Genomic DNA, 11,436 nt, shown 5'->3' with positions numbered 1-11,436 from the left:
TAGACCCTTGCTTATGAGAACAAATCTCCCAACCTCGGTTTGGGGGCATGCTATTTTATATGCCGCAGCACTTATTCGTTTGAGGCCAACGAGTTACCATCAGTTCTCTCCTATGCAATTAGCTTTTGGCCAGCAGCCAAATGTCTCCCATTTAAGAATATTTGGGTATGCGATATATGTTCCCATTGCACCACCTAATTGCACCAAAATGGGACCCCAAAGAAAATTGGGGATATATGTTGGATATGATTCTCCCTCTATAGTGAGGTATCTTGAGATACAAACTGGAGATGTATTTAAAGCTCGATTTGCAGATTGTCATTTTGATGAATCAAAATTTCCAACATTAGGGGGAGAGAATAAGCTTCCTGAAAAGGAACTTAATTGGAATGCATCATCGTTGATGCATTTAGATCCTCGATCAAAGCAATGTGAACTAGAAGTTCAAAAGATTATACATTTGCAAAGAATATAAAATGAATTGCCTGATGCATTTTCCGATACAAAGAGGATAACCAAATCTTATATACCAGCAGAAAATGCCCCAATTCGAATTGATGTCCCAGTAGGACAAGTAGCCACTGAAGCAAATTCACGCCAGAAGCGTGGCAGGGTGGAAAATACCCCAATTCGAATTGATGTCCCAGTAGGACAAACAGCCGCTGAAGCAAATACACGCCAGAAGCGTGGCAGACCTGTCGGTTCCAAAGATAAAAATCCTCGAAAGAGAAAAGAGGTAAATATTATTCCTGTTGAAAAAGACACAGTAAAGACACCTGCAGTTGTCCAAAATTCTGATATAACGCCAGAAGACGTTCAGGTACCTGAAAATTGTGAAAATGACGAGATCTCGATAAATTATGTCTTTACAGGAGAGAAATGGGATCGAAATAAGACAATTGTCAATGAAATATTTGCTTATAATGTGGCATTGAATATCATGCATGAAAGTAAGGATTTTGAGCCAAGATCAGTCGAAGAATGTCGACAAAGAAATGATTGGCCAAAATGGAAAGAAGCCATGAAGGATGAATTAGACTCACTTGCAAAACGTGAAGTCTTCGGACCTGTAGTCCGTACACCAGAAGATGTAAAATCTGTTGGATACCGATGGGTATTTGTGAGAAAACGAAATGAGAAAAATGAAGTTGTGCGCTATAAAGCCCGACTTGTGGCACAAGTTTCAAGAATGATGATATATGCCCGTGTGTTTTCATAAAGAAAACTACATCTGGGTTCATTATAATTGCTGTGTACGTTGATGATTTAAATATCATTGGGACTCCTGAAGAGATTCCAACGATAATAAAAACTCTAAAAGAAGAGTTTGAGATGAAAGATCTTGGAAGGACTAAATTTTGTCTCGGCCTGCAGATCGAGCATATAAAAAATGGGATCTTTATTCATCAAACAACATACACAGAAAATATCTTGAAGAGATTTTATATGGATAAGTCGCATCCATTAAGTACCCCAATGATCGTAAGATCTTTGGATGTGAAAAAGGATCAATTCCGTCCTAAAGAAGAAAATGAAGATATCCTTGGTCCTGAAGTACCATATCTTAGTGCCATTGGAGCGCTAATGTATCTTGCTAACAATACAAGACCCGATATATCATTTGTTGTGAATTTACTAGCAAGGTATAGTTCCTCTCCAACTAGAAGACATTGGAGTGGAATCAAGCAAATCTTTCGATATCTTCATGGAACGGTTGATATGGGATTGTTTTATCCCTATGGATCCAAGTCACAACTTGTTGGCTATGCAGATGCTGGATACTTATCTGATCCACATAAAGGGAGATCACAAACATGATACCTGTTCACATATGGTGGTACAGCTATATCATGGAGATCCACGAAACAGACGATAGGAGCAACCTCCTCTAATCATGCTGAAATACTAGCGATTCATGAAGCAAGTCGCGAGTATTTTTGGCTCAGAAGTTTGATCCAATATATCATGTCATCATGTGAACTGATTGACATAAGATAGCTCCAACTGTCCTGTTTGAAGATAATACAGCATGCATTGCTCAACTTAAGGGCGGATATATCAAAGGTGATAGAACAAAGCATATCTCTCCCAAATTCTTCTTCACTCATGATCTTCAAAATCAAGGGACTATTGATGTCCAACAGATCAGTTCAAGTGACAATCTGACGGATTTATTCACAAAGTCACTCCCAAAATCTTCTTTTGAAAGATTGGTACATGAGATTGGGATGCGCCGATTTCGAGACATTAAATGATGTCGGCAAGAGGGGAAGACTGTACTCTTTTTTTCTTGGTCAGGTTTTTTTCCCATTGGGTTGACAAGGTTTTTAATGAGGCAGTCCTCATCACTAAAGGATATTGTACTCTTTTTCTTTCACTAAGGTTTTTTCCCACTGGGTTTTTCTTTAGTAAGGTTTTAACGAGGCAATAATCCTAAATGGTCATCCAAGGGGGAGTGTTGTGATAAAGGTGGATGACCATGGATAACCACGTAAGGCTTAGGTGGATTTCATTCTCCAGACTAAATGAATCCATTTACAAGACAAATGGCAATAAATGAAAGTTGAAAGTGGTATCATTTTACATGTATAAATAGCAAACATCCTCGTATGCTTTTACACACAGCAATAATAAAATAAAAGCAAATGTAATTCTCTCTCTCTTTACTTTTAATACTTCTTTCTATCTTTATATATATATACATATTACAACATATTATATTTTTTCTCTTTCGTACTATTCTCTTATATACTTTAATATTATTAAATATATTAATTATATCTACTATATTGATATAGTAATTTCAATAAATATTACTATTTGAATTATCTAATTATATTTTTATATTTTATATTTATTACTTCTTACTTATTTATTTAGTTATTTTACAACAAATCCAATAAATTTAGTGCGAATTTGATCCAGATTTTGGGAGTTAAACCCCAAAGTGGTCCCTAAGATTCACGGTTTGCACCAATTTAGTCCCTGACTTACCAATTGCACCATTTATGTCCCCGACTTTGTAAAAATTGCACCAAGGTCGTCCCTAGCCCCATCTCCGGGCAAATTAAAGAACGCCGGCCAGGTGAGAAGCCATGCCCTCCCAACCTTCTTTCTTTCTTCTCTTCTCTGAAACCCAGCCCAACCCGCAGACCTCCACACCAACCTTCCGTCAGTCCGTCCGTCCCTACCGCCGGCGACCACCGTCGCTAACCCTCCCTCCTCCCTTCTTCCTTTTCTTTCTTCCCTATTTCTCCATTTCTTTCCTCCTGTACGCAACACCCCTGTTCGTGGCGCCACCTCTGTCTGCACCTTCCAGTTCCGGTGAAAACCACCAGCGGCGGCGAAACTCTGTGCCGCTACGACACTACCTCCGCTCCTTACGCTATCTTCTTTTTTCACTCCTCAATGCAGGTTCCATTCCATCCTCTGTGTCTGTTTCTTTTTTTTCTAATTATTTTTTTATTTCAGTGCCTTTTGATTCTGCTTTTACTGATCTTGTTAGACTTAGGATAGTTGATTATTTATGTTTCTGGACTGAATGTGTATTGGCTGGTTGAAATTTTTGGGTTGATTGATGCTTACATTAAACTGAAATTGCTATTTATGAATCCTGCATACAACCTGTTCGATAAATTGCCTGAAAGTTAAATCTTATGTCTGATCATCATAGGCTTCAAATTTTGTTTTCATTAGGCATTGTAACTCATATTGTGCAGTTTTCTATAAATTTTTATGATGATTGAGATTGGCTTCACCAGTTTCTCCTCTGTTTTCCCTGCTCGCACCGTTTCTGTTTTCTTCGGCGCCTGTACGTCCCTCAAGCGGAAACCCCTCTCCGTAAGTGACGTCCCTGTACGCCGCCGTCTCCGGCGCTGTCCGGTAGCCTGAGCGGTTTAATATCCGGTCCGGTTTACAGTACCTTGCAATTCACAACTTACAATTCAATTTCTCGTTTGACGCATAACATGATATGAGATCAGGTACTAAAATTCCCATGAAATTCTCTGCCTCCTAGTGTTTTTCGAGCTCCAAAATTTTTTGGAGTAATGCAGTTTGTTGGGAACTTGAAGATTGATTATATGGCTGTGTAGAGCATCAATTGTGAAAGAGAGCATGGCTTCTTTTTCCTTTTCTTCTTTCAATACTGGAGCATTTGTTAATATAGCTCAAAGAAGATATTTTGGGGTTTGTGGAGGTTTGTGCACTAGTTCATTTGTTTTTCCTTCTCCGGGGTTTAGATTTAATCAATCATACAAATTTCAACATAATTTGGTTTGGAACCCGAAATTGAAGTATTATTATGATGATAGAAGATATAGAAATGCCTCACTGAGGTTTCCTTATTGTTGCAATTCTCAACATGGTTTTTCCGGTAATAATAAAATTGAGCCACTTGTGAGTAGTAGAAGCAGGGTTGAGAGAAAGTCACACTATGGTAAAGGAGATAGTAATAGGTTGAAGAAGAGATTTTCGTTGAGGTTGCGGCCGAGGTTAAGGTTATTGGCTATGAGAATGAGGAGGGCATCCATTAAGTCCTTTTTGAATGAGGTGGGAATCTTTGTCCGTAAGAATATTAGAACCGTGGCATTTTCTGCCTCGGTTTCTATTGTTTTCAGCCTTTGTTTCCTGTTTTTGAAGTTGACTGCACTTCCTCCGGTGAAAACCGTACCGTATTCTGACTTGATTACAAGCCTTCAAAGTGGCTATGTTGCGAAAGTGTTGCTGGAAGAGGGGTCCCGGCGCATATATTACAACATGAACAATCCAGTTGTTGAAAATGATCAGGTTTCTGGAAATGAATTGCAAGTTGCTGATGTTTCAGTTGACAGGGATGTAGATAAGCCTCCAAGTGAGGGAGCTTCAAGTGCTGGCAAAACCCCAGCATTGAATATATTAGGGAAATTTTCGAAGGCTCGGGCTTCAGTTCCTGAGTGGCAGTATTCCACAAGAAAAATTGACCGTGATGAAAAATTTCTTCTTAGTTTAATGAGAGAAAAAGGAGTTTCATATAGTTCTGCCCCTCAATCTGTGTTAATGTCAATGAGGAATACTTTGATAACTGTGATTACACTGTGGATACCGTTGATTCCAATGATGTGGCTTCTATACCGTCAGCTTTCTGCTGCTAATAGTCCAGCTAGGAAGCAGAAACCTAACGGCCAGACAGTTGGATTTGATGATGTTGAAGGAGTTGATTCTGCAAAAGTAGAGCTCATGGAGGTAATTATCTCATACTATAATGTTTACAATCATTATGCATTTATCAAATAGCATTATAAAATTATATTTTGCTGTCTTGCTAGTTTGGTTGACAAATAAGTGTAGCTGATGACGTTGTCACTTTTCCCCCTTGATCGGTTGTACATTTATCAGTCGGTTATCTTTTATTTTCTAGTTTCTAGTGTACTTAATTGGTCATTAGATGCATTTATGCGAGTAATACAAGAGTCAATCATAGTCTGTGTTCTTTTTGTTATTAGTTTTCCAATTTTAATTTTCTATTGCCTGAAATATTCTTCTCTGTTGATAACATACCAAGAAGAAACTTTCATCATTATGTTGGAGGATCTCACACAAGCTAACTGATTTGGCAGTATAAACTGTATAGTATTATTAGAATTTTTAACTACAAAATGGTACAAGAGCATAACGTTTTAGTATAAGGAGCTAAGAAAGTGTCACTAACATTATGGTTTATGATACACAAGTTGTGACAGTATTCTGGTTGTGACCACAGGTTGACACAAATTCTTTAAAATTCAGATAAATAATGGCTAATGTTGATCAATTTTGTAAGCGTATGATGTCTGTCTTTTCATTACACATCCTCCATGAAAGTAATCCTCTTTGCATCCCAATGTTAATCAACTTTGTAGTTTTCCATTTATTAATGCATTCCCTCGTTTGTAGATAGTTTCATGTCTGCAAGGGGATATAAACTACCAAAAGGTAGGGGCAAAATTACCTCGAGGTGTGTTGCTGGTAGGCCCCCCTGGAACAGGGAAAACATTACTTGCACGTGCTGTGGCGGGGGAAGCAGGTGTACCCTTTTTCACCGTATCTGCCAGTGAGTTTGTGGAATTGTTTGTTGGGAGAGGAGCAGCTAGAATCAGAGACCTTTTTAATGCAGCAAGGAAATTTGCACCATCAATCATATTCATTGATGAGCTTGATGCCGTTGGAGGCAGGCGCGGAAGAAGTTTCAACGATGAACGTGACCAAACACTAAACCAAGTAAGTTTACTACACTTATTTTGTGGCAACAAACAATTCAAAAGTGGTTCTGACTTACAGAGTTACTGCGTCATAGATATTAGAAAAGTAGGATTTCTGCAGCTGAATTGTTATCAATTATTTTTCAAGATTGCCTTTTTTTGTTAAACGAACAGCTCACTTTAAAAAATGTTCCAGTCCAACTGCTTCATCAATTATTTCATAGTATTAATTTATAGTCGATACTAGAAATACAAGGATTTCATATGTTAATTGGAATTTCGGTTAGACAATTAGCATAATTATCACTGTGAAGAGTTTATGATGTTCTCTAAGCTAACCTTTCTTGTTTTCTGTATGTATAGTTGCTCACAGAAATGGATGGATTTGAATCCGAGATGAGAGTGGTTGTCATTGCAGCAACTAATCGCCCAGAAGCTTTGGATCCAGCCCTATGTCGCCCTGGTCGTTTCTCGCGAAAAGTATATGTCGGGGAGCCTGATGAGGAAGGAAGGAGAAAGATATTGGCTGTACATCTAAGAGGTGTTCCCTTAGAGGAGGACACAAACATCATTTGTCATTTAATCGCTTCTCTTACTGCTGGCTTTGTAGGTGCTGACCTGGCAAACATCGTCAATGAAGCTGCTTTGCTTGCTGCCCGTAGAGGTAAAGATCAATTTGTGGTTTTACATTCAAGTTGATATTGCATTCACAAGTTCCCATCACAATGCATCACTAAATTGTATCTCTTTTTTTTATTTAAAGTATACAGTGGGATAGAATGTATTTTCCCACCTAATTCTGTATAAATTAGTTTTAGTTGCACACTATCTTCCAGCCAAAATATCCACTCTATCTCCCTCTGCATTGGTTGTCCTCATCCTTGAGTATTCTTTCTGCCCTCACATCAATATATTTAATTACTTTCAAGAAAGAGGGCTAAGTCTTGGTGGTTGGCCTGTTCGGATTGTGTCGGGTTTGGGTTAAAATAAAATCCAGTCAAATTACTTCAAGTTGGGTTGGCTTTGCTTACAACAAAATTTAGCCAACCCGAATTGACTCAATCCAATCCACTCCGTCGTGCATAAGTATGAAGGCTTAGGTCATCAGGTGAATGACCAGCCATGAAGTGCAGATACACCAAAACGAGGTCTCTGTGTGTCCAGCACATGTTAGTGTTTGATACTCAAAGGCAACTACAACACATGCCATATACGTACCTGCATTTAACAATTATGTTTTCTGTTTCTACTTCATAGACACTTGAAACATGACTTAGACATGGTGTCAATGGGTTCAGAAACACCAATATTGGTGCTTGAATATTGATGGTAGTGATATTGGTAGTTTGTCATTTGTAAATGCTTGAATACCATCATAGAAATCTTGAAAGGGTCCATGTCCATGGTGGTATCCATGCTTCAAAGGTGTCTCAATAATTCATAAGTTACACGTTTTGCACTTTGCAGGTAGTGAAGGTGTGGCAAGGGAGGATATAATGGAAGCAATTGAAAGAGCAAAGTTTGGAATCAATGATAAGCAACTTAGGTCAAATAAACTAAGCAAGGAGTTGGTTAAGCTCTTCCCTTGGATGCCATCATTGATGGGAAGAAGTGATAAGAGACAGGATGACCTACAAGGACCACTAGGTTATCAATCATTGAGCTCATGAATAATGTTATCTTTACCTCTCAAATGCACTTTAATTTATCTTCTACCTACAACAACAACAACAGAAATTAAAGCATCAATTGCCTAAAATTGTACCCTATTTTTGTGGCTAGAGACAATTTCTCATAGCATTAAAGTTTTGGCCAACATTGACACCACCTTTCTCCTTTTATAACCTAACTTTGCTAATTCTTTTCTAGACCCAACTTCATTAATGTAAAATGCCGTGGTGTAGCAGCTTTTTGTTAACCCATATATGATCCCAATTTATTTTTTAGTGACAACAATTTGGGACCAAAAGAAGTAATTAACAAATTATAATTAAGAAGGGTATATGTATCACTACTCTTATCTGTCATGTGCTTATCAAGCTACAAAGCACCACAAGTTATTTCAAGCTAGCTGTCATGCATTGGTTTGAATTCTCATGGTCCAGGGAAAAAAAATAACAAGGTAGCCTATTTAATCCTAAAAAAAACGGTGATTTACGATTTATACCTTTTATTTGATTAATTAGATATTTTTAAAAAATATACAAATATGGAATATGTGAGCTGAAAAGGTGACTCTTCTTTTGGGGTTTAAAAATCACAATCAAGCATGAGTTTATAAATAAATCTTCTATTAATGAGTGACTGATGTTATATTGTCCAATTTGTTGTTTTTGTATGTTCTGAAACCTTTCTCTCCTCTTTACCCACATCGGTAGTGTTCTGGCCATGTTTAGTAAAATATGTGAAAGGAAATTGTAGAGTCCATATTTTATGTGACATTGGATACACATTAAATATAAAAATGCTTTATAAATAAAAAAATTAGTCTATATATATATATATATATATATATATATATATATATGTATTTAAATATGAGTAAATAGTCAAATTCGTCTCTAACAAATTACGCGTTCTCTAAATTAGTCTTTGAAAAAAAATTTATTCAAATTTGTGAACTTATTAAGTTATTAGCCAATTAAGACTCTCAAGTGCCAAGTGCGTGCTATGGTGTCATTTAATATGTCATATTAGCAAATTTTGATGCCATTATTAATAGAGGTGATGACAGGACTAATGTGACTAATTTAAATTTTTTTAATAATAAATTTGATTAAAAAAATCTTTTAAAAACTAATTTAAAAAATGAGTGATCTTTTAAAGACGAATTTGACCATTTAATCATTTAAATACATTACCTGACACATTATCTCAATCAAGTAATCAGCTATACTAGAATAATCAAATATTTTAAAACAACATAATTAAAAGAATAATTAAAGGATTTCACAAATTCGATTATATAGGACTAGGATTTTATGACACATATCTTTTTTTTTTTATCCTGGACACATACCTAACTTCCGACACAAATTTGGTGCAAACTATAGACACAAAAAAAAAAAAAAAAGGTGCAAACTATGCCCTCACCTTGTCACATTACGAATGAATCTCTCGAGTTTGTTCTAACTTTGTTTGACCACAGTGGACATTTTGTTGGTTCATTTAAAGTTCCTCACAGTGTGTGCATAATCTTCCGAAAATAAAAGATAATGCAAACATTGTAACACTAATTTTAAATTGGACAGTCAAAGTGTAATGATCAATTAATACGAAAGATTTATAAGAAATTTTCGAACTTAACGTACGATTGATTATTTCACTGATTTCACTTTTAGTTGTTTATAAGAAAGGCTAAAGTCCAGTTTGGGTAAACAACTTAATTAAGTTACTTTTAAAGAAATAGCTTAAACAATAAATGTTTATATTAAAAATAGCTTATAAATAAGTTATTTTGTGTTTGATTTTTTAGTTCTAAAAGTACTTATTTTAAGAAAAAAAATAATAATAAACTTTTTATTACGAGAGAAGTCATTTTTTTAACTTCTCCTTAAGCACCAAAATAGCTTTAAGTAGAAAAATTTGGACTTAATTAAACCAATTTTCCAATTAATGACAAGTCAGTTTGTTAGAAATTCAAGTATGCTATTTTATTTTGGATTAAATATTACAGGTATACAATTGTTGCGTAGGATGCACATTGACTAATAGATTATTTTATGCACCCCAAGATTCAAATCGCTAGCATAAATTTAAGTAAATTAGAGAATTAACTATTAAACAAACCCAAATTAGTTTGGATGCATATTGATCATGAACTTAAGAAACAATCAAATAAATCTTAAAGTAATGTCGGCACCTGTTTCTCACTAAAACAAAAATGTTTCATGTATTACCATTATTCGTGCTAAAATATTTCTTGACCACGACATTCTAATTTTTTTTTTTAATTAATCTTTGATACACGAATATTAATATGAACACGAAATATGACAGACATACGAATTTTAAAATTTTATAAGATACACGAACACACATACACACACACATATATATATGATATATTTTTAAAAAAATAAGAATGATACTTTGATATTTTATTAATATGAAAAACATAAATTAATTTTTTTAATTATTTTTAATAAATAATAATATATACTATTTTTAAATTTATTTCAAGAATACATGCTAAGAATAAGATTGAACATGCTGATACATGATAGTATTTAGATGTGTCCAAATTAGGGGCGAAGCTAGGTTGAAGTTTAGGGAGGGGCTAAAAATTAATCTTATAATAGAAAAAGAGTAAAATAAAATTTAGGGGAGGCTAAAGTAAAATTTATACACAATTATTCCAAATATATCTAAATTTTTTTTATTTTTTATTAAGACACAAATGGACATAGCAGACATGCATGTCGGATGAATATAAATGAATGTAGATAAATATCGTGTCTAAAATACGTCCGACAACTCAACAAAATATACGTATTTCGTAGTCTCTAACTATTTATTTTTCAAGTTTATTGTTGACCATATATTATTTTCATATGTCCAAATAACTTATTAAGATGAGATTACACATTTTTTTAGTAATAAGCGTTACTCTTAATTACCTTATCTCATACTTCTATATTTTTTATTATTCGGTTAAATTGCATATGATTAACTAATTTAAATTGATCAAATTGTTAATTTACGTATGTGTAAAATAAATGTTAAAATTTAAATTTTATTTTGTATATGAAATAATTCATTAGATCCCCAACTAAATCTTGGCTTGCCACAGTAAAAAATTAAATCAAAAGAAAAAATTTACATATGATCACAATTGCATATAAGAATCCTGGTTAAAATACTCTCAAATGTTATCTATTTCTAAGCAAGCAAAATGTATATATGTTGCAAAAATAAAATTTGTGACTTCCTTGAAACATAGGGAAAGGCATGCATGACAGCTCACAACCACTGATTCTCTATAATTATTCCTTCACAAAGGACCAAAAATCGAATTGATAAGAGAAAACTACCTGAAATTAAATTTTGTTATTATTCTGATGGAGTACTTCTTTTTGTTTTTGTTGACTATTACTCTCGTGTACCACTTGCTCACTTTTTTTAATATATATTCGTCTGTATCCTTCTTTATTTAAAGAATACAATGCCTTTTACTCCAAAAAAAAAATACAATGCCATAAGTGAAAACCTTGCGTAT

At 34.7% G+C, this 11,436-nt stretch overlaps 1 protein-coding gene and 1 pseudogene across 2 annotated transcripts; both read left to right on the top strand.

Moving 5' to 3' along the window:
• On the top strand, nucleotides 3,754–8,170 carry LOC107623307 (probable inactive ATP-dependent zinc metalloprotease FTSHI 3, chloroplastic). Of its 2 annotated transcripts, XM_021115021.1 has the most exons (5): nucleotides 3,754–3,983; nucleotides 4,056–5,223; nucleotides 5,914–6,237; nucleotides 6,582–6,882; nucleotides 7,686–8,170. In XM_021115021.1, exons 2-5 carry the CDS (start codon nucleotides 4,117–4,119, stop codon nucleotides 7,886–7,888), a joined length of 1,935 nt encoding a protein of 644 aa, XP_020970680.1. In that variant the 5' UTR covers nucleotides 3,754–3,983; nucleotides 4,056–4,116; the 3' UTR covers nucleotides 7,889–8,170. The 2 variants fall into 2 exon arrangements, with proteins under 2 accessions (XP_020970680.1, XP_016181006.1); XM_016325520.2 differs by having other exon boundaries at nucleotides 3,754–5,223.
• The window catches only part of LOC107621306, a 3,824-nt pseudogene continuing 815 nt past the window's right edge, over nucleotides 8,428–11,436 (top strand).

The sequence above is a fragment of the Arachis ipaensis genome, chromosome B10 (genome assembly GCF_000816755.2).
Source record: "Arachis ipaensis cultivar K30076 chromosome B10, Araip1.1, whole genome shotgun sequence".
In the NCBI taxonomy this organism is placed as follows: Eukaryota; Viridiplantae; Streptophyta; class Magnoliopsida; order Fabales; family Fabaceae; genus Arachis; species Arachis ipaensis.
This window is presented reverse-complemented; position numbering and strand designations above follow the sequence as displayed.